The sequence below is a fragment of the Microcaecilia unicolor genome, chromosome 3 (assembly GCF_901765095.1).
Source record: "Microcaecilia unicolor chromosome 3, aMicUni1.1, whole genome shotgun sequence".
NCBI classification, from domain to species: Eukaryota; Metazoa; Chordata; class Amphibia; order Gymnophiona; family Siphonopidae; genus Microcaecilia; species Microcaecilia unicolor.
This window is the reverse complement of record NC_044033.1, coordinates 249,771,233-249,792,690: the sequence shown is the minus strand read 5'-3', so window position 1 is coordinate 249,792,690 and position 21,458 is coordinate 249,771,233. Positions and strand designations below refer to the sequence as shown.

At 44.5% G+C, this 21,458-nt stretch overlaps 1 protein-coding gene across 2 annotated transcripts; it reads right to left on the bottom strand.

Moving 5' to 3' along the window:
• Positions 1-2,124: 2,124 nt before the first annotated feature.
• LOC115466466 (uncharacterized protein ZSWIM9-like) lies at positions 2,125-11,410 on the bottom strand. 2 transcript variants are annotated; one of them, XM_030197708.1, is made up of 3 exons: positions 11,370-11,410; positions 7,961-8,211; positions 2,125-4,401 (listed from the first exon to the last, which is right to left on the bottom strand). In XM_030197708.1, the coding sequence occupies exons 1-3, from the start codon at positions 11,373-11,375 to the stop codon at positions 3,021-3,023; spliced, it is 1,638 nt and encodes a 545-aa protein (XP_030053568.1). In that variant the 5' UTR covers positions 11,376-11,410; the 3' UTR covers positions 2,125-3,020. The 2 variants fall into 2 exon arrangements, with proteins under 2 accessions (XP_030053568.1, XP_030053567.1); XM_030197707.1 differs by lacking the exon at positions 11,370-11,410 and having other exon boundaries at positions 7,961-9,114.
• Positions 11,411-21,458: the final 10,048 nt, after the last annotated feature.

Here is a 21,458-nt window from a genome sequence, read left to right as displayed (position 1 = left end):
CGCAGCGCTGTACAAACACAGAAGAAAGACAGTCCCTGCTCAAAGAGCTTACAATCTAAATAGACAAAAAGTAAAGCATTTAATATTTAAGCAGTCAAGCACAAGAGAACAGTCACAGAAGGACTGAAGATGTTGAAGGGTGGTCAGTATGATTAGGTGTAACTCTGGTTGGAGAAGGTGATAGAAGAATAGAAATGGGTGAGGTAAAAGTAATGAGTGGGTTGATAGGGAGGTTATATAAGACATGTCACTCTAGGGGTGGGTGGGTAGAGGGGTAGGGTGGGCGGGACTAAGTCTAAAGCAGGAGAAGGTATTCTCTGCAGCCTATCTGTGAGATGGAAAATGCTCTCTGAAGCTGCTGTTGCGAGTCGCCAGTGGACCCTGTCCGTGACCCCCGGCCTGAGCCCTCATCTGCTGGCACCCTCCCTCTTTTTCCTGTCTGTGAGTCGTTCCGTTTTTGCGGATGTGTGGGGGGGGGGGCGGGGTTTTGTCTCTGAGGCAACATTCCATGTAGAACCCCAAAGAATAGCAAGATTCTGGAATCCTGAAGAGTGACAAGATTCCATGTAGAACCCCAAAGAATAGCAAGATTCTGGAATCCTAAAGAGTGACAAAAAGAGTAGCAACATTCCATACTACAAATCCCAGGGCAAGCAGTTGCTTCCCTGTGTGTCTGTCTCAATAGCAGACTATGGACACTTCCTCCAGGAATGGTGGGCTATGAGGGAGAGAGGTGGATAGGGCGGGAAGAAAATGTCAGGTTTGCCTATGACACGCATAACAAGTTTAAAATGAGGTTGGATAGACTCCTAGAGGAAAGCCCACAAACAGCCAAGTCAGTTTCCTTGGGAGTAAGCAACGAATTGCTGATAGCTTGGACTGGCCACAGAGATAGGATGTTCAGTTTGATAGATCTGTGGTCTGATTCAACAGGGCACTTCTTGTGTTCCTATATATAAAAGGCCCCTTTGGTAAGGGGGGGGAGAGTAGCATGAGGGATGAGAGAAAGTAAGACAAAGAATGGGATGAGGAACGATGAACAAAAAAAGTGAAATGAAGAAAGGAAAGAAGTAAAGACAAGAAAGGTTCAAGATACCAACAGCAAAGTTGGGAAAAGTACTGTTATTTTATTTTTGAAAGGAACAGTTTAATACCTGAAAGATATACAGAAGAAATGATTATGTATAAAACTACATGCAAACTGGCTGCAGATTTTTCAACACTTTGCCACTGAAAGTTTATAGCCGGTGGGGGGAGGCAGGCTAGTGGTTGGGAGGAGGGGCTAGTGCTGGGCAGACTTCTACGGTCTGTGCCCTGAAAATGGCAGATACAAATCAGTCAGGTATACACATAAAGTAGCACATATGAGTTTATCCTGTTGGGCAGACTGGATGGACCGTACAGGTCTTTCTCTGCCATCATCTACTATGTTACTAGTTATTTAGCATTGGCCACCAGGGCATCCCTAAACTACAACAGCTTGAAACTGGGAGGCTGTGATTAGGGAGATGGTCCACTCAACACTTTTCTTGTACACTTTTCCTGAGACCTCACTTCACCGCCCTCAGAGACAGGATACAGAGTGAAATGGAACTTTTTTCTGATCCGGTGGCCTCTAATGTTAGGTGCTCTCAGGTACGGGTTGTATCTTAGAAGCACCTTCATGCTCGACCTCAATACATTAAGAGCTAGATTTTATTTACAACGCCTAAAAAATCAGGTGCTGAAAAAAATACACCTAGGCGTATTCTATAAACTATGCCTAAAGTAAGGCACAGTTTATAGAATACGCCTAAATTTAGGCGTCGTTTATAGAATACGCCCAGACCCCGTCTCCTATTATATTTACTTGAGGCCATTTACGGCAACTAAAACCTGGTGCAAATGGCAACGCCTAGGGTACACGCGGAATGGGTATATTCTATAACACTGCACGTAAATTTTAGGAACGCCCATGACCCGTCCATACCCCTCCAATGGCCACGCCCCCTTTTCAGATCTGGATCTTACAATTTACGCGCATCACTTTACAGAATACGTTTAGAAAATTGTGTGTGTACATTCTAATTAAAGCCAATTAGTGTCCATAATTACTTGTTAAGTGGCAATTATCGACACTGGCTTGTTACATTTTTTTAGGATTCTGAGATGGGGAATAATGCAAAATTTATTCTAAAATCTCTTCTAAGGACCAGCTCTCTGAAGGCAAATAGAGATTTTCTGTGTCAGATTCAAGATGATACTTCCCTATTTTGTGTATAGATTTAACTGTCTTGCTATGCTTTACCTTGGAAAATAAGAAAAGCTTTGAAGTCACTACAAGCAGCAGGACAAATTCAGAGTTGCCTCATGTCTGTTTACGATGGATTGGAACAAGTTTGCAAATCTGTGGAATGGATAAACATCCCACAGTGACTGGCAGAACTGGAAGCCTCTGACTAACACCTCAAGAGTCCATAGCCCTGCACAAAATCACCACTGATGACAGCAGTCACTGAGAATAGAGGGATGCTACGTACAGAACATCATCACAGACAAACGGCTCCTTTCAGCTATAATGCCATGACAGACTGATCCAAGTTAGATGCCCTTCAGAGTGTATATAATTTGACAACGTTATAAAGATTGCTCACAGGAAATTGCAAAACTTTTAATAAAAACTTGAAAGTACAAAATAAAAAAATGTGAATGAAACATAATAATGGTGACATTTCTCTTTAAAGTGGCTCATTGCTTTGACTGAGCTTGTAATAGATATAGCCATGAATTTTCCCACACCTATTACAAAAAGCTTTCACTAGCTTTCGATCAGCTCATTCTTGCTCCCTTTAAAGTAGCTGTGCACAGATTTCTGGTAGTCTCAGCCACTTAAAGGATAACATGCTGGAATTGCACGAGGGAACTCCATGCCATGTGCCACCTTTGCATTTAACACATTGACTTACACAGTAAGTTCATGTTGATGCCTAAAAACAGGTGGCAGGGAGGGAGAAGTAGTAGTGAACAGTTTTCTCCAACTGTTATGATATTGTCATCAGTGCTGTTTTGTTTTTCTGAAGGAGGGAGATATCAAATAGAGGTTCTCCAGTCTGTAGGCGGGTAGCAAAAAGATGCCGGCAAGGCAGAAGGCTGGAGGTGTAGATGGAGCAGCTGCAAGTGGTCAGGCCCCAGTTCATGCAGAACTCTGAGACTTCGTCATTAAGGATGAAACCCTCAGCAGTCTCCCTGATGTTATAGGTTCCGTGCTTGGCAAAGCTCAGCTCCTCCTCAATGAGGCTGGCCTGCTCTGTGTTGCAGATGCTGTGATATCGTGTGGCCACCTCGTCCTCGTTGAGGCTCTTCAGGTCCTCCTTAGGTGTCTGAATGATGACTAGATTCAGGATACATTGGGCCAATGTCCGAGAGGGATTGAAATCAGAAAGCACTTTCTGTTTATGTTGTTTGATGAGTTCACTGGTGTCAAAGTCCCGTGTTGGCTGAAAGGATGCTACCCACATCTCAGCACGTGGGTGCCAGTGCTCTTGATAGTATTTCATAAAGTCCTGGGGTAGGAGAGAGTCCATCCTCCTCACTGCCCGTCTGTAAGCCATAAGAGAGCCAGCTTCAGCTACCTTACAGAGAAGGGGCCAAACCTTCTCGGCATCTGGTGTTCCCATCTCCTGGGCTTTACTGTACAAGATCTCCAGGACTTGAGTGTGACAGATCTGGACCCTGGCATGTGGTAGCAGCTCATTCACCACCTCCAGTTCTTCAATCTCTATGCCCAGTGTTATGCACTGCACTTTGACCTTCATGTCTGGTACACTCTGGAGAAGCGAGGCCAAAGTGAAGCGCAGCATGTTCGGTGTCCCTTTCTGTGCTAGACAGTAGCCACATTCCCGTCCTTGGCTATTGGCATCCACGCACAGGACTGTGTAGAGGTCAAACTCCTCATTGAAACCCTCCACGCGGTCAAAGAAGAGGGCCAATGGGAAACGTTGGCAGAGGGACCTCATCATGGACGTGAGCAAGAAAACTGTCTTGATAATCACTTTGTTTTCCACAAATACAAGCTTGAGTTTAGCTCCGGGGTCATTGGTAAAGAGGCTGTTGAGTGCATTGAGGGTGTCTTGAACCCCGTTGTCCCGGGTTTTGCAGTATCTCAGCAGGTACCGGATGTCATGAGCCCCCACAAACTGCTTGGAAATCTTGTTAGTGGTACGTACAGGTAGGCATGAGTTGTCCATCAGGAAACCTCTTTTGAAGTAGTAGGCAAACTCAATGGGACACAGAGGGTGGTTGTGGGTCAGTTGACACTCGGTGACCACCAGGCGGTCCATCTTCTCATTCATCTTCAGGATGATTCTGGCAGAACAACCTACAGGTACTTTATCCTCTTCTGCATTTTGCATTTTCTGTGCCCTGTAAGAGAAGTCATTGAACATAAACAGTTAACAATTTAAATAATATATTGTCATTCATCCCCGGATTCTGTACAGGTTGCCCAAATTTGGGTGCAGATTCCAGATCTGCATGTAAACTAGGTCAATTAGGTGTTAATTATTAGAATTAACAAGCACTTAATTGGCAGTAATTAGGAATTAAGCATGGTTCTGCCCTATTCTATAAGTCTAAATTTCATAGCATGCAACTTAAAAGGGGGTATGGCCATGGGCGGGTCGGGGGCCTTCCCAGAAATTAGGCGCAGAGCAGATGAAGGTATTGACTTCAAAAGCAAGTCAAAAAATGTGTTGTCCAATAAAAAAGTCATTGTTTTAATCTTTTTTTTTGTTTTGTTTTGTTTCTATTTATTATCTTTAAAAGTGGACTAACATGGCTACCACACCAATTTATCTAAGAAACAGGGAAAAATGTTTCTACATAAGGCTTTGCTCCTTGCGCAAAAGAGCATTTTACTGAATTGAGGCATGCAGATTCAGTATGAAGTACCACAGCAAACATTAGCAGTACATTCAAGAGACTAAAGATCATACGCCACGTATCCTGGCTTAGAAGTGAAATCATTTGCCATGGTATATGCAAAACTTAACTCTTTTGTAGATAGTTCCCTGGAAAGAACTTATTGTACAATTTAATGCTGATAGAGCAATTGAAGGCAGGGAGAGAGGACTCATGACGCTGGGCTGTATTCCAGAAAATGGGAGGTGCTCAGGATTCCTCTATCACATTGGGTGGATAGTCTATTGCTAAACTGTTAGGCTATGAATGAATTTTTGGACTGAATGTGGGAGCGTATGAAGGCTACAGGGAAGGGAGCAGGGATGAATGAGTTTATCAGTTAAGTGAGGCTGCCCTTTGTGGATCTGTATTAACAGCACACAAGGGCTAATGGGTAAGAAGTTTAGATGAGGTGTGGTTAGAGTGGGGATAAGAAAAAGTGGTTAATATTCAGCTGGCAGTGCTCAGCTCTATGCCTGGAAATTCAATGCCGGGCCATGTCTGGGCCTCGGCATTGAATTTCTGGGTTTTCAGAGCCAGCTACGCCATAACTGGTTAGGTACGATATTCAGCACTTAACTGGCTATGGAATACTATATAAAGGTAGGACTGACTTTTATGTGGTCCTGTTTATGAAGTGACCTTGGCCAGTTAAATGCTGAATAACCTTGTCCTTGGAACACCTGCAAAATAGCCGGTTTTACTGTAAGTGCTAACCGGTCATTTTCAGCACTAACCAGTTAAGTGCTGCTGAAAATGACTGGTTATCCCCCCACTGAATATTCCTGGTTAGCGCCTGGGAGTTAACCAGCTATGCCATGTTACCCAATGCCATGAGCAAGAACCCCTTGTCGGTTATACGGGATAAGAAAGAGCCAAACAACGCCCTATCACCCTCAAGGTAATGGGCAGTGTGAGCGCTTCAATCGAACCCTACAAGAGATGCTGAGAGCGCTACCACCCTCCAAGAAGAGACATTGGGGTGACTACCTACCTGAACTGATGCTGGCCTACAACAGTCAGGTTCACCAATCAACAGATTGTAAGCTCTTTGAGCAGGGACTGTCTTCTATGTTTGTGCAGCGCTGCGTATGCCTTGTAGCGCTATAGAAATGCTAAATAGTAGTAGTAGTAGTAGTAGACTACACCCCATTCTACCTCATGTTTGGGAGAGATCCATGAATGTTCTCAGATGTGTTCGCCAGACAGGTGGCTGAGAAGGGACAGACCCAGAAGAGGTGCTACAATTGGAGAGGGAAGGGGGCCCTACTGAAGAAAGGAGACAGGGTGTTGCTGCGAGTCCAGAGGTTTGTCGGCCGCCACAAGATTCAGGACCTGTGGGATGACAGAATATACGTGATAGACCAAGTGAACGAACCTGGGGAAAGTAGCCTCAAAGTTGTCCCTGAGGAAGGTGGTCCTGTCAAAGTAGTGCACAGAAACCATGTGAAGGTGTTACCCAATGCTATGTTTGATTTAGGGTGCACCTTGGGGTTACCTGAGATACCAGATATTGCAGATAGTGAGAATGGTGACGATGAAAATGACTGTACTGTATTTATTGTTGGGAGAGCCTGGTACTTATGTTGCAGGGGAAGATGTGGTCCCAAGCAGGGAAATGCCAGATTTAGGGATGGAGCCTGATGTAGAGGGGGGTGCCTCATGCGGAAGTAGAACCCGAAGTAATAGGAGAGGAGGCCAGTGTTGGCCCTCATGAATACCTGTATCCCCCCAGGAGGTCCTCTCGATCAAATAAAGGGAACCCTTCCGGGTATCTGTCAGAAAATTACTACCTGTATTGAGACAGGCATAGAAACGGGAGGGGGGGAAGAAGTATTACTGTGGTGGGCCTAAGCTAACTGTGAATGTGATGTTATCTTTATCTTACCACAACATCACTTTATATTTGTTTACAGCGGAGTCTGCAAACACCTCTCCGGTACTATGTAAGCCACATTGAGCCTACAAATAGGTGGGAAAATGTGGGATACAAATGGAAATATAGCTGGCTATCCTCTGATATTCAATCCATATCCAGCTGCTGTAAGCAGCCACATCGGGCTGCTTAAATAGCTGCTCCTTGTGACCTTGGGCAAGTCACTTAACCCTCCATTGCATCAGGTACAAACTTAGATTGTGAGTCCTCCTGGGACAGAGAAATATCCAGAGTACCTGAATGTAACTCACCTTGAGCTACTACTGAAAAAGGTGTGAGCAAAATCTATATAAATAAATAAAAATAAATTTATTTAGCTGGTTTAAAGTTAACCAACTATCTTCGACTATCAACATAGCCAGGTAACTCTAAACCGGCTAAAAACGAACCGGATGTTCAATGCTGGTCACCAGAAACGGCCCTGCATTGAATATCTGGGCTGACCAACCGCTGGAGTTAGCCAGGCTCCCTTCCGTAATCTGAATATCGGCCCCTTTGTGTCTTATTCAGTGAAGATTATAGGAATGGCCTGTTATTGTTAAGACTAGGAAATTGGTGTTGTAATTAAAGACATTCTGGCTGATATTCAAAACTATTTAACTGGCCAGGAGCTGTTTAAATAGCAGTTTAGCACCTAACCATGGATATTCAGCGGCAGATAACCGGTTATCTCCAGTGAATATTTGCGGTTAGGATTAAATATCCAGTCTGACTGCCAGTGTCGGGCAGTCACTGTGCAGCCCAACATTGGCTGAATAACAGGGGGGAGCCTGTTTGAGTTGTCTTCAATAAAGACATTTTTTAAAAAAGGGCTGCTGAAAATAAATAGACTTTTAACTTTTTCTGGAAACTGAAGGAAATTTTCTTTGAGTTGAATCTTCCTCTGCCAGTGCATTCCAGGTTTCTGCTAGATGATACAATTTTAAAGCAGGAATATTTAATAGAACCCCAATACTACCCAAGGCCTTGTTAGTCTGTCACTGGCTTGTCCCATGGCATGGCCTGAACTTGGTTTTCTTAAGAGATGTAGGATTAGCTCAGACAGACTTTGATGATATTAATCCCTGGTAGTGGTCGCTGTCATACCTTAGCTCCATTTTGTTGATGGAGACCCTCACTTCCTTGCATACAAGACGGACGAACCTATACTTGAGGGTGTCAACCACTTCTGGCCGAGGGGGCTCACCAGCCCACTTACACTTGCTGAGGGGCATGGATTTCTTCATGAAAAAGAGAGCTTTCCGTTGCTCACGCCAACTGTCGAAGAACAAGCTAAACTCCTCCCAGGAGAAGAATTCTTTCCCATAAAGCTCTTTCTCATCCATCATGGTGCTTGACTTGGAAACAAAGCAGACAGCAGAAAATAAAACAGTTAAGTGTGTCTCCATATGTATTTTGTACCCACAGAAACAACATTTACCCATCGGATTCTAGAAACACAATCTTGTGTTTAGTGCGCAAGTTACAGAATAGTGCCTGTTATGCATTTAACGTAGGGGCCGTTTTACTAAAGTGTGCTAAGCCCTGATGTGGTGTTAGCTGTAATTTCTCTGTTTGTCATGGTATCAGACTACACCACCTTAGTGACCTTTAATTGTACCTTCAGCTTTTGCACTCTCTGGACACTTGTGCAATGCACTAGTTTAAAGTTATAATCTTGATTAAGGTCGTACTTTTGTAGTCTGGGTATTTGTTAACATTTTATATGTTTCCAGTTGCTACCCTTGAATAGTCCTATTTTGTTCTCCTTTTTGGGGTGGAGATTGTTCTAATAGTTTCATATGCTATGCAGTTTTGTATTGCATTATTAAAAATAAAGGTTAAAAAAAGAAATGCCAGGTTTAAATTTGAATGTTTTACTTCTTGGCCTATGTCCAATTTTTCCCTGCCTTGACTACTGACTTGTCGCACGGTCCCAGAAATAAACCACACACTGTAAGGATTACCGGACAAACATCAACAACAAGAAGAATCTAACTTAACTCCTATCCAGGCCTTGGAATTCATCGGAGCATGACTGGAGACTGCTCAGACTAAAACATTTCTGCTGAGCCCCCGTTTCCAAGCAATATTGGTACTCAGTGTTTCTCCATTCTGTCAACCCCAGTCAGAAGTACCCTCAGGTTATTGGGGTGCATGCTGGCCATAGCGTGATCCCCTTTTCAAGGGTGCACATGACACCACTATAATAGCTTCATATGTTCCAATGGAACCAATACAAACAACTGCTACCATTGAAAGTCTTGGTCAGTCCATGAATGGTGCACCTTAGCTTCTTGGCAGGTATCTTCCAGCACCATGCGGTGCCTCAGAACCAAATCAGACCGCTCAAAACACGTCAGCTAGGCTTATCTTCGGAAAAACATGATTTGAAAGCGCAAAACCCCTCCGCGAAAAACTACACTGGCTCCCAATCAAAGAACGCATTGCTTTCAAAATCTGCACTCTGGTTCACAAAATTATCTATGGTGAAGCCCTGGGATACATGACAGACTTGATCAACCTACCAACTAGAAACACATCCGAATCAACACGAACGTACCTAAATCTGCACTACCCAAGCTGCAAAAGACTCAAATACAAATCAACCTACGCATCCAGTTTTTCCTACATTAGCACGCAACTGTGGAACGCATTACCAAAAGCCTTGAAAACTACGTACGATCACCTAAACTTCCGGAAAACACTAAAAACTAACCTGTTTAAAAAGGCATACCCTGCCGATCCAACATAAATGCCTGATATCTGCAACACAACAAAACTAAAGTACGTAATGGTCATAACACAACTCTTCCGTTATACGATGCCCCTAATGTGGCTGTGCCACATGAACTTTAACTTACCACAACATCACTTTGTATTTGTTCACACCGGAGTCTGCAAACGCCTCTCCGGTACTACGGTATGTAAGCCACATTGAGCCTATAAATAGGTGTGAAAATGTGGGAACAAATGTAACAAATAAATTGATTAAAAGGAATGCCTGACATGTCTCTGTTTCATCTGGCAAAGGGCTAAAATGTACTGTTAACAAAGAAAACCAATACATGAATAAGACCATACCAAACTGTAAAACCACATTAGTGTAATAGAAAATCATAATAAATGCTACAAAAATGAATGTATTTATTAGTATGTTTGAAGCCTATGTTTTTATGGCATATGTGTTTATTGTTTTACTTTATCTAATTGTTATTTTCCATAATATCTTTTTATGTTTAGTTTTAGTATTTAATTTATTATGATTTTATATTACGTTAGTACATGATTTTATGGTTTGGTATAGTCTTATTCCTATATTGGTTTTGTTTATTTTAACATTACATTTTAGGCCCTGAAACAGCCATATAGGGCATTCCTTTTAACCAATTTGTTTGTTAATAAAGTCTCCTGTTTTTTAATCACCTGTGTCTGTTCCTACTTCATTCCTTTTGGTACTTGCAGACTGCTTGCCAGTTTATTCTTTTCAGCACCAAATAATCCTCACCACAAATGGATCCCCCAGGGGGTGAGGAGCCCACCATTTTCATCTACACACTGAAGGAATATGGGCATGCATTTAGTAAAAGGCACCCAAAATTAGGTACTAGAACGATTCGCATTAAACTGGTATTCTGTAAAGGGCACAGCACCAATCCCTGCACCCAACTTTGAGCATGATGTAAATTCTGGCACACAACCCATGAATTCTATTACACTTCACCTACATTGTTGGAAAGCCTGTGACTTGCTCATGCCCTTCCCATGGCCCCTTTTGGGTTCTGCACGAGACACTTTGGGCATGCTGCATTATAGAATAGCACATAGGCAGATGCATGTGTAAATCCAAATTAGTGTCAATGCTATTAATTAACAGCTTGCTAACTAATTTACACACACATTTGTCCAGTGCGCTCAAATTTGGATGACCTATATAGAATCCAGAAGAACCCATTTACCCCTCTGGAGAATTCCTCTTGTCTGCAACCAGCTAAGAACAAGATGCTTCACAAACCCAGCAGATAAAATAAAGGGCTTTTCCTATTTCATATGTCTAGGTAAAATGTTTAGCACATAGGTCCCAAAGCTTCTGCCCTAACAAGTTGAGGTTTTACTGTTATTCTCTCTACTCCTCTGATAATGCAGGAAAGGAAGAGAGGAATCCAGGAAGTCCCTTTGCCGTCTGTAGAAATGCAGGATTAAAAAAAAAATAAAATCCCTCTCTGCTGTTTAAAACCCTCCAACACATCCTTCTGATTTCAAGTTATTTATTTTGCATTGAAAAAAATAAACATAAGCACACAGGGCACTTTGTAAGCAAAGAGGGAGTTGTTGACAGAGCTGAAAGGCAGAAGCAAACTGCAAATAAACAGCAGCTAAAAAGATGGAGTCTTCTGATTACTGCATTAGAAGGGAGAGGACACTGCTAAGCAGAGCCTGTTATATCGGAAGGATCTCAAGCTGGGATGAACACAGCCCCAATACCTCCCATCCCCAAGTCTCTCTCTCCACTTACCCACATCTCCAAACTGCAGCACCTTCCTTCTCATAGCCAGACAAACAATCCCATAATGCAGCAGGGGCTGCAGAGAGGAACTGGAAGAGGAAGCTCAACCCTCTCCCATCCCACTCTAAAGAGCTCCCAGTTAACCCCCTCTCTACTGCCTCCACACCGAGAGAAGCTCATACACAAAGAGTTTGCATATATAAGGGGGTGTGTGTGTATATATATATATATTTTTTTTTTTCATGTAGAATTAGCTGGTATACACCTTTAACAGGGGTCCTCAAATCCAGTCCTTCAGGTCAACAACCCAGCCTTGTTTTCAGGATATCCACAATGAATATGTATGAGATCTATTTGCATTCACTGCTTCCATTGCATATCCTGATTCGGTTAGGGGCACTGAATATCCTAAGTCAGTTCAGCCTGTGGCTCAGATGCTGCTTAGTGACCAGTATCTGAGTTTAATTCATTAGGAATCTAAGAGTTGCCTTACTGGATCAGACAAAGGGTCCATCTAGCCAAATATCCTGTTTTTTTTAGCTTCAATCATGCCCTGCCCTCCCTCCTTGGAGTGAGGTCAACCCAGGGCTGCCAAGAGACACAGCCTGGCTGGGGGGGGGGGGGGGCAGGACTGGACCACTGCCCGCCCCTGCACCTTTCTGTCTGAGTCACTGCTCCCTTGCTCTGTCTTCTGAGTGTGCAGGGAGTTGGGACCTGGATGATTGCATTAATGCCATATCACATTAATGTAATCATCCGGGTCCCGGGGCAGCATGCAGGAGAGGACAGACCTGGAAGCAGGCAGGAAGAAGCTTGCTGAGCCTGGGCCCCCCTTGGAGGCCAGGTATTCTACCCCCCCCCCTCTCTCGGCAGCCCTGGGTCAGCCTGATTTAGATAGCTTGCGCCTGTCCTTATAGAGGGTAATTCTCAAAAGGATGCCTAAAATTAAGTGCTGGAATAGTATGCACTGATTGCCTATTCTGTACAGCCATTACATGCATAATTGTCGTGATAGAATCAAGTTGCTGAATAACCTGATGGTTAGTGCAGTGGGTTAAGAACCTAAGGAACCAAATTCGATTCTCACTGCAGCTCTCCATGACCCTGGGTAAGCCACTCAACCCTCCACAGGAAAGCAGTATATCAAATAGAATACCAATATACACACAGAACTTTAGGTACAACCATTTATGGTAGTTCAATGGCTGCCATAAGTAAACTGACGTATTCTGTAACCTGCTTGTGTCATTCCTGGACATACCCAGGTCAATGCCTCAGAAGTGTTGCATAATTTTTAATGGGTACCAATTATAGTCAATAATTGGTTGTTATTGTTAATTAGCTGCTTATTAGTTTACACATGCAAATGCCCATCCTATATAATAAAACGCACCTCCAACGTTCTGAAGCTGACTCCGTGGCTGAAGCCTTCCTGCGCTCTGAAAGGATGCATCCATCTGACGTGACGTACTGTACTTCCGGGTATGTCACACGCAAAAGCTGACCAACGAAAGGTGAGAGGGCGGCCACACAGTGGCGAATCGATCTACCGTTCAATGGACCTGTGGAACTGGCGAAGTGAATCAGACTGTGCAGGGAGGAGAGCAATCTGCATTCAAATTAGAAGTTTCTCCTTCGTTGCTTGAACCGCCGCCGTGCCTAACCAACAAACAGGCAACTGTTGGACTTCACTCCATGGTAGTAATGCGAGAGGAAGATCGATGATGGGCGAAATTGCCGATGGACTCGGCAGAGCATTCGAACCTATGGAAAGTTGCTGATAGCTTCAGCACCAGCAAAGATGCCAGTGACAGTGTCATTAGAGGGTATATGGAACGCTCCAGGAGATTCGCTGAGTGGCTGGAAGGGGGGGGGGGTAGGGGAGAGAAGAGCATCAGTGGGTGGCTGGAAGGGGGGGCAAGGGAAAATGGAGAATCACTGGGTGGCTACAGGGGAGCCAGAGGAAAAAAGGAAAATCACTGGGTGGCTGGAGGGGGGGCAGGGGAGAGAGGACAATCGCTGGCTGGAGGGGGGCAGGGGACAGGACAATCGCTGGCTGACTGGAGGGGGGGCAGGGGAGAGACAAGAATTACTGGGTAGCTGGGGAGAGAGGGGAATCACTGGGTGGCTGGAGGGGGAGCAGGGGACAAGACTTGCTGGGTGGCGGGGAGGGGGGCAGGGGAGAGAAGAGCATCCCTGGGTGAATACAGGGGGGCCAAGGAAAAACGGTAATCACTGGGTGGCTGGAGGGGAGAGATGAGAATCGCAGGGTGGCTGGAGGGGGGACCGGGGAGAGAGGGGAATCGCTGGGTGGCTGGAGGGGGAGGAGAGGACAGAGGAGAGTCGCTGGGTGGCGGGAAGGGGGGGCAGGGGAGAGAACAGCATGCCTGGGTGGATACGGTGGGGGGGGGCAAGGAAAAAGGATAATTGCTGGGTGGCTGCAGGGGAGAGAGGAGAATCGCTGGGTAGCTGGAGAGGGGGCAGGGGACAGAGCAGACACACTCGCACACAGCAGTCTCACTCTCCCTCTGTCACAAGCACACACTGGCAAATTCACTGTCTCTCACACAGTCACTCTTACACACACTCTCTCAAACATACACACTTCAACAAAAACCTTGCTAGCGCCTATTTCATTTGTGTCAGAAATGGGGCTAATTTACTAATATTCTATAACTTGAATGCTTACGTGTGCAAATTTGTATGTGTACATTAGCAAACACACTTACAGTTCCCTCTAAACTGTGGAGGAGTGGCCTAGTCTTGCAATCCAGAGGTGGCCAGTTCAAATCCCCGCTGCTGCTCCTTGTGATCTTGGGCAAGTCACTTAACCCTCCATTGCCTCAGGTACAAACTTTGTGAGCCCTCCTGGGACAGAGAAATATCCAGAGTACCTGAATGTAACTCACCTTGAGCTACTACTGCAAAAAAGGTGTGAGCAAAATCTAAATAAATAATAAGCTGAACGGGAGTCCTCTTACCTACAGTCCTAAGTTCTGCAGGACTCCAGGGAATCTGCCTGGCCCTAGCAATTGAAAATACAACATTGAAGCACCTCCCTCCACTTGCAGCAATGCAGGTGGAGGGCTCCTGCTCAGCTTAGAGGGAACAAATACATTGTCAAATATGCACTATCCAATTATTATTGATAGAGTTCTTTTCTATATTATTATGAAGTATTGGAAACCACTTTCTAATGTGTGCTCTGAAAGGAAGTATATTAAAACCCAATAAACCATAAACAGGAGCTTAAGGGAGAGGACTGTTACTAAAGATGAAATCTAGAGAAGGAGATGTGCTTAGAACAGGCCTCTCAGAGGGAGAATATTTTTGCATAAGGGGATTAAAGTCTTCATCAGGGCCGGTGCTAGTTATTAATTAGAATTTATTAACTGCCTTTATGAAGAGATTTGCCTAAGGTGAAAGAGGCTATTAGAGCCAAAAGAACATCTTTCAGAATATGGAAAAAAGATCCAAATGAAAAAAAAAATCCAAATAAAGGATAACATTAGAAGGAGTGACTGAACAAAGTCGTCTTCTATAATTGCAGCAGCGGTAGATTTATAAATTGAAAGCCCTGGAACCAATTGGCTTATATACAGCAATGCAGTGGGCAGCATTTTTATGAAATGAAAAGAAAAAAGAAGCTGAAGAGGATTGTGACCAATAGTGCAAGGTACTTATATGGATATAAATATGTATACTGAAGAGGAAAATTAGGAAGGCTGTTTAGCCAATAATATGTCCCGTAGCATGATGACATCATCATCTAGCGGGGCGTTCTTTATGTCCATAAGCGCCATGTTTGAAAATAGTGAATGTTGTTCCCGCTGAGGAGAGGTGATACATAATACTGATTGTTTTTGAAGCAAGGTTGTAGGCTGAAGAAGAGGATGTGTTAATGATTTGACTGTTCCAACTTTAAATGATGCTTCCATAGCATCCCCAGATCAATCCAGAGACTTGCGGGTTATGCCCCTCCTCTAGCAGGTTAGATAGAGAGAACTCAGAAGTTTGCTACAATAGAGCATGTGCAGCCAGCCTCACTTCAGTATTCTCTCTATCTAGCAGGTAGAAGGGAGCATAAAGTGCAGCTCTGTGGCCTGAGGCTCCTATCCCGTTCCCTCGGGTGTGTTGAGCTTTCTCTGAGGTTGAGGTGCTGGAGCACATTCTGGGATACACCTGGTGGTACTTCTCGATACCCTGTCCTCACTTGGATTCCAGGGCTCTGTCCTTTCCTGGTTCTCTTCCTACCTCTCCCTCCGCACCTTTAGTGTTCACTCTGGTGGCTCCTCTTCTACTTCTATCCCTCTGCCTGTTGGCGTACCTCAGGGTTCTGTTCTTGGTCCCCTCCTCTTTTCTATCTACACCTCTTCCCTTGGTTCATTAATCTCATCCCATGGCTTTTCCTACCATCTCTATGCTGATGACTCCCAAATCTACCTTTCTACCCCTGATATCTCACCTTGCATCCAAACCAAAGTTTCAGCGTGCTTGTCTGACATTGCTGTCTGGATGTCTCAACGCCACCTGAAATTAAATATGACCAAAACCGAGCTTCTCATTTTCCCCCCCAAACCCACCTCCCCGCTCCCCCCGTTTTCTATTTCTGTTGATGGCTCTCTCATTCTCCCTGTCTCCTCAGCTTGAAACCTTGGGGTCATCTTTGACTCTTCTCTCTCCTTCTCTGCTCATATCCAGCAGATTGCCAAGACCTGTCGTTTCTTTCTTTACAACATCCATAAAATCCGCCCCTTTCTTTCCGAGCACTCTACCAAAACCCTCATCCACACCCTTGTCACCTCTCATTTAGACCACTGCAATCTGCTTCTTGCTGGCCTCCCACTTAGTCACCTCTCCCCTCTCCAGTCGGTTCAAAACTCTGCTGCCCGTCTCATCTTCCGCCAGGGTCGCTTTACTCATACTACCCCTCTCCTCAAGACCCTTCACTGGCTCCCTATCCGTTTTCGCATCCTGTTCAAACTTCTTCTACTAACCTATAAATGTACTCACTCTGCTGCTCCCCAGTATCTCTCCACACTCGTCCTTCCCTACACCCCTTCCCGTGCACTCCGTTCCATGGATAAATCCTTCTTATCTGTTCCCTTCTCCACTACTGCCAACTCCAGACTTCGCGCCTTCTGTCTCGCTGCACCCTACGCCTGGAATAAACTTCCTGAGCCCCTACGTCTTGCCCCATCCTTGGCCACCTTTAAATCTAGACTGAAAGCCCACCTCTTTAACATTGCTTTTGACTCATAACCACTTGTAACCACTCGCCTCCCCCTACCCTCCTCTCTTCCTTCCCGTTCACATTAATTGATTTGATTTGCTTACTTTATTTAGTTTTTGTCTATTAGATTGTAAGCTCTTTGATTAGGGACTGTCTTTCTTCTATGTTTGTGCAGCGCTGCGTACGCCTTGTAGCGCTATAAAAATGCTAAATAGTAGTAGTAGTAGTTGTGCCAGGTACCTACCCTTCTCCCCCTGTCAGCCTACTTAAATTCTGTTGAGGATTTTGGCTGTATTCCTCTCCTGTCTCTTAAAAAAAAAAAAAAGAACCAGACGGAACGATTCTCCAGTCCAGGCTAATTTTGGCTTGCTTGGCGCTTGGAACAATTCTCCGTTCAGCTTAATTGGAACGTGAGCAGGGCTGGGACTGCAGAGAAGGTAAGGTTTTTGGGGCTATGTCCGTTCCGTTGGAGTCCGTTAAGCACGGCTCATGCTGCGAGGCATGGTGGCACGTCGCTTCCCTGTGTGTTTTGTTCCATGAGGGTAGTGAGTCATAGTGCGGATCAGGTGATCGCGTGTTGGGCACCACGGCACCAAAAGGGATCGTTTTCGCTTGGCGGGAAAGTCTGTGACTGGAACGGTTGATCCGCTGGCGCCATTTTCTCGCTAGCGCCGTGGTCTCAGGATGCGGCGGCGGGATCTGCTGGCTCCCTCCGACAGAGAAGCCTCGATTTCTCTCCTAGAAAAGACTCTTATGGGGGGCATTTCCCCCGGAGTTTGTTCTCTTTTGCTCAAAGCGTTTTTATTGCGCTCTGAGGGAGAGGGGCAGGAGGCTGCCATTTTCGAGGCTCTGCTGCCTCGGGCTCTGAGTTCGTACAGAAGCCGCCTAAGACAGCCCGGTTAGGTGTAAGGGGCCGGTAGAGTGGAGGAGTAGCATAATGGTTAGTGCAGCAGGCTTTGAACCTGGCTGTCTGGGTTAGTTTCTCTCTGCTGCTCCTTCTGTCCGTGAGCAAGTCACTTAGCCCTCCATAATAACCCTGGGATGACATATGGATTCGGAGGGTGTCCCAGGGTCAGGGGAATCCTTTTCAGGGCACCTTGAACAGAGGGAGTTGCCTGCGGGTGAGGGAGTTGACCTCACCGCGACCAGGCTCTTTAAAGGGAAGAACTGATTCCGTTCTTTATACAGGCATTGTAAGTGCTAATTCCTTAGCGACTCTCCGGACTGGACCAGGATTGGACTGTTGGGTTGTGCCCGCCTACCAGCAGGTGGAGACTGAGAAAAACTCTGACTCTAGAGAGCCAATAGGAGCCCTGGCCATGTGACCTTAGCCTCAGTATTTTCTCAGTCTCTCAGCAGGTAGGAAGTGAGCCCATTAGTCTCTCTCTCTCTCTCTTTTTCTCTATAAGATATTACAGATATATTTATAATACTTCTTCTGTGCCTGGAATCGTAATTAGAGGCTTGACAGGGTTTCTTTTCTTTCTTTGACAGCCTCTGGGGTGTTAAACTCGGGTGTCTCGAGTCCACCCCCCTTCCTCCCTATCTCCCTGGCTTAGCAGGGAAGGGCCGTCCCTTTCTCTGGAAAGGTGTACCGTCTTTGGGAGAGGCAGCCACTTTTAATAGTCAGCTGTTTTTAAAGAATTAATTCAATTGAAAGGAATTTAAAGGAAGTAGTTTTTGCTTTCCCCAGGCTTATAACGAGCAGGTAGCTCTTCTGTCTTATTCTGTTTGAAGAGTCTTTATTTTATTTTCTGGTGGAGCTATTTAAAAAAAAAAAAAAAGTGATAAGTCAGCGTCTGACTTTAATCGGCGTTTTTTTCTTATCTTAATTATTTTTCCTCTGCTATCTGGCATTGTTAGCGGCGGTAGTTGTAAAAAAAAAAAAAAAAAAAGCGGCGCGAACTGTTAAGCGCGTGCTCGCTCTTGGACGGGTCTGTATAGCTTGGGAGCTGTATTGACGGTTCCTGTTCGGGCCAGAGGCTAAACCATGTTTTGTGCGGCATCGGAGGCTATCTGTTTTTCGGCGGCACAGATTTCCTGCTTCTTCGTCGGTCCGCTCAGTGGTTTTCTCCCCCGAACTTTATTCTTCTCATTTTGGCGCGCTTGGCCGCCATTGTTTTGCTTGCAGCTGCAATTTCCCTTGACGCGGCAGCGTTTTTCTGCTTTTACTGTGTTTGGCTGTTTGTGCAATGGAAAGGAGATATTGTTTCTCCGGTAGTTGGGGCAATTGGTAGTATATTTGCCCCAAAATTAATTTTTACATGTATTTTTCAAGCTATTAAAAAAAAAAAAAAGAAATGCTACGATGCGAATGGCATTCTTTGTTTTTCCCTCTGTTTTTTCTCCATCGGGGACTTTTTGGTTGCTAGCAATGTTGTGAATTAAAGTGCAGCTCAGTTGGCGATTTCTTTGTTCTTGGCAAGACTCCGATTCAAAGTGCAGCTCAGTCGGGAATTCTCTGTTTCTGATAATGGGGCGAATTAAATTGTATCTCAGCTCCAAAATAACCATTTTCCTATTCTTTTCCCTTGTGTGTGATGTTTGGAGGAAAGGTCTTCGCTATTGTCTAGCGCAGTTTTTATGGGGGTCCAGTGTACGTCACTCTGTGTCTCTCTCATTTCCTGGTGAATAGGACTACATTTTCTAATAGTCAATTGATTAGTACTTTACAAATCTGGCCATAATATCTTAGTTCCTTTCAAGCATTTCCCTTCATGGCTATGATGTTATACAGTGTTTTTAAGAACTTAACAAACATTTTCTATGGCATAGGCTATCTGGTTCAGGTGCCATTGTTTGGTACTTTACAATGCTGGACATAAGATCTTAATTCCTTTCAGGAAATTTTCCTCCGTGGCTATGTTCTTGTACAGTGTTTTAAGATCTTAACAAACGTTCTCTAGAGCGTAGGCTATATGGTTCAGATGCCATGTGCAATGAAATACATTGTCTGATACTCAATTGTTGCGTACTTTGCAATTCTGGACATAAGGTCTTACTTCCTTTCAGCAATTTTCTTTCATGGCTATGCGTTCTCTTTGGCATAGCAGATGACAGCTGCATAGGCTACATGGTTCAGATGGTTCTCATATTCTAGGAGACTCAGTCCTGTCTACCGAGCACCCAGTTTTCTCAGCTGCTTTAGAAGGCATGTTTTATTCACGTCTTCTCTACTTTCCAACTGTCTTGGAATTTCTCATGTATTATCTTAGTTTTCTTCTAGGACTTACAAGATATATGTCCACTTAGGGAGTAAAGTTATCCGGTCAATTTGCATTTTCTCCCACTTAAGGACACTGGGAGGTCCTCACGCCATCTACTTGTATTTTTGTTTCCTCTACCTATTCAGCCTGGGCACATGGTAAACATTCTGGTTTTGTTCAGTATGACCATCCATAATATCTGCTATCCCTTTCTCTTCCTTACAGATTTTAGGGTCTTGTTTCAAGCTTTCTTGACGTCAGGTACAGTCTTGTCTCCTGTGGCACAAATTCACCACCTTTTCCGTAATAGGTATTTTCCAAGTCTATTCCTTTTCATTTTCATTTTATTCTTCCTCTCTCCAGAGTTTTTTTTCTCTTGGAAGGAGATTCACTCATTTTCTGTGCATTTTTTGCCATAAGGGCATAAGTGTTGCCATAATGGGAAAGGCCAAGAGTCCCCATCCTGTTTTCAGATGGGGTCAATCCAGATTGCAAATACCACATTCATATCTCGTGAGTGTGCGTCTGTTCATCTCTGTACATCTCAGTGAGGAAGGAGGCATGACATGATACGAGGTTTGGGGAGATCCGGTAAAATTAAAGGCCAGTGTGTCTCAGTCCACGCTCAACATATGGTGATCCTTTCATTTTCATTCTATACGTCCTCACTCCAGATCTTCCTTTCAATTGGAAGGGGATTCTTTCACTTCCTGTGCATTTTTGCTATTAGTATATGAGTATTGTCATACGGGGAAAGTCTAAGAGTCCATTAAGCCCAGCATCCTGTTCTCAGTTGTGGTCAATCCAGGTTGCAAGTACCACATTCATTTCTTATGGGTGTGGGTCGGTACATCTTAGTACATCTCAGTATAGGAGGAGTAATGTCCACGATACGAGGATGATGAGAAGGTCCTCATTACCAGTTTTCTTGCCCTGCTCTTCGGTCTCACGTCGGCTCCGCGCACTTTTTTCTTAAGTTATGGTCGTAGTAGCAGCGGCGCTCATGAAACAACGTCTCCTCGTTTCATCCTTTCCTAGATGTCTGGTTCATTACAGACAGTCTTATTGGCAGAGTTGTCAGGTCAAGCAATGGGTGGTGCATTTTGGGCACACTCTAGGTTACGGGGTGCATGTAGCCAGGTCTCTCATTTGATCTCTCTTTTGAGCTCTTGTGTGATCTCATTAGATTTCGTAGCATGTCTCTATTTTTTCTCTCTTTGTTTAGTCAAGTTGGCGCAGACTGTTTTTGTCTTCTCTACAAGCGTCCCACTTTCTGTTTTCTCTGGATGTTCTTGGGCCTTCGGCCATTACCTTGCTCTATTTTGCAGAGTAAAATTTTACTTTCTAGCTCCCAAGAAGGAATTTTTTCTTCATTCTCTTTGGAGTCTCGGTAGTCTTTTTTGGCAGCTTTTCACTCTGTCAATTTCGTGACCATTGAAAAAAAAAAACAAACTTCTGGGAGTTTTCAATGGATAGTACCTTAAGGGGAAGTCCCAGTTCTAGAACTACTTCTTTTCGCTCTGACCTTCCATGTGCCTCGCTTACTCTCTTGCTAAAAAGACTTGTCAGCGGCAGAGATAGATGCCCTCTCGTATCCAGATATTTATCTCGGATGGAATTCCCTCCGCTCAGTTGGCCTCTGTATTCTCACTAGTGCAG

Excerpts from the sequence above, each read along its gene's own strand:
- LOC115466466 (XM_030197707.1), bottom strand. The coding sequence starts at position 8,298 with ATGGGTAAATGTTGTTTCTGTGGGTACAAAATACATATGGAGACACAC. Across the intron at positions 4,402-7,960 it reads ATCAACAAAATGGAGCTAAG|GGCACAGAAAATGCAAAATG; the intron begins GTATGACAGCGA and ends CTTCTCTTACAG.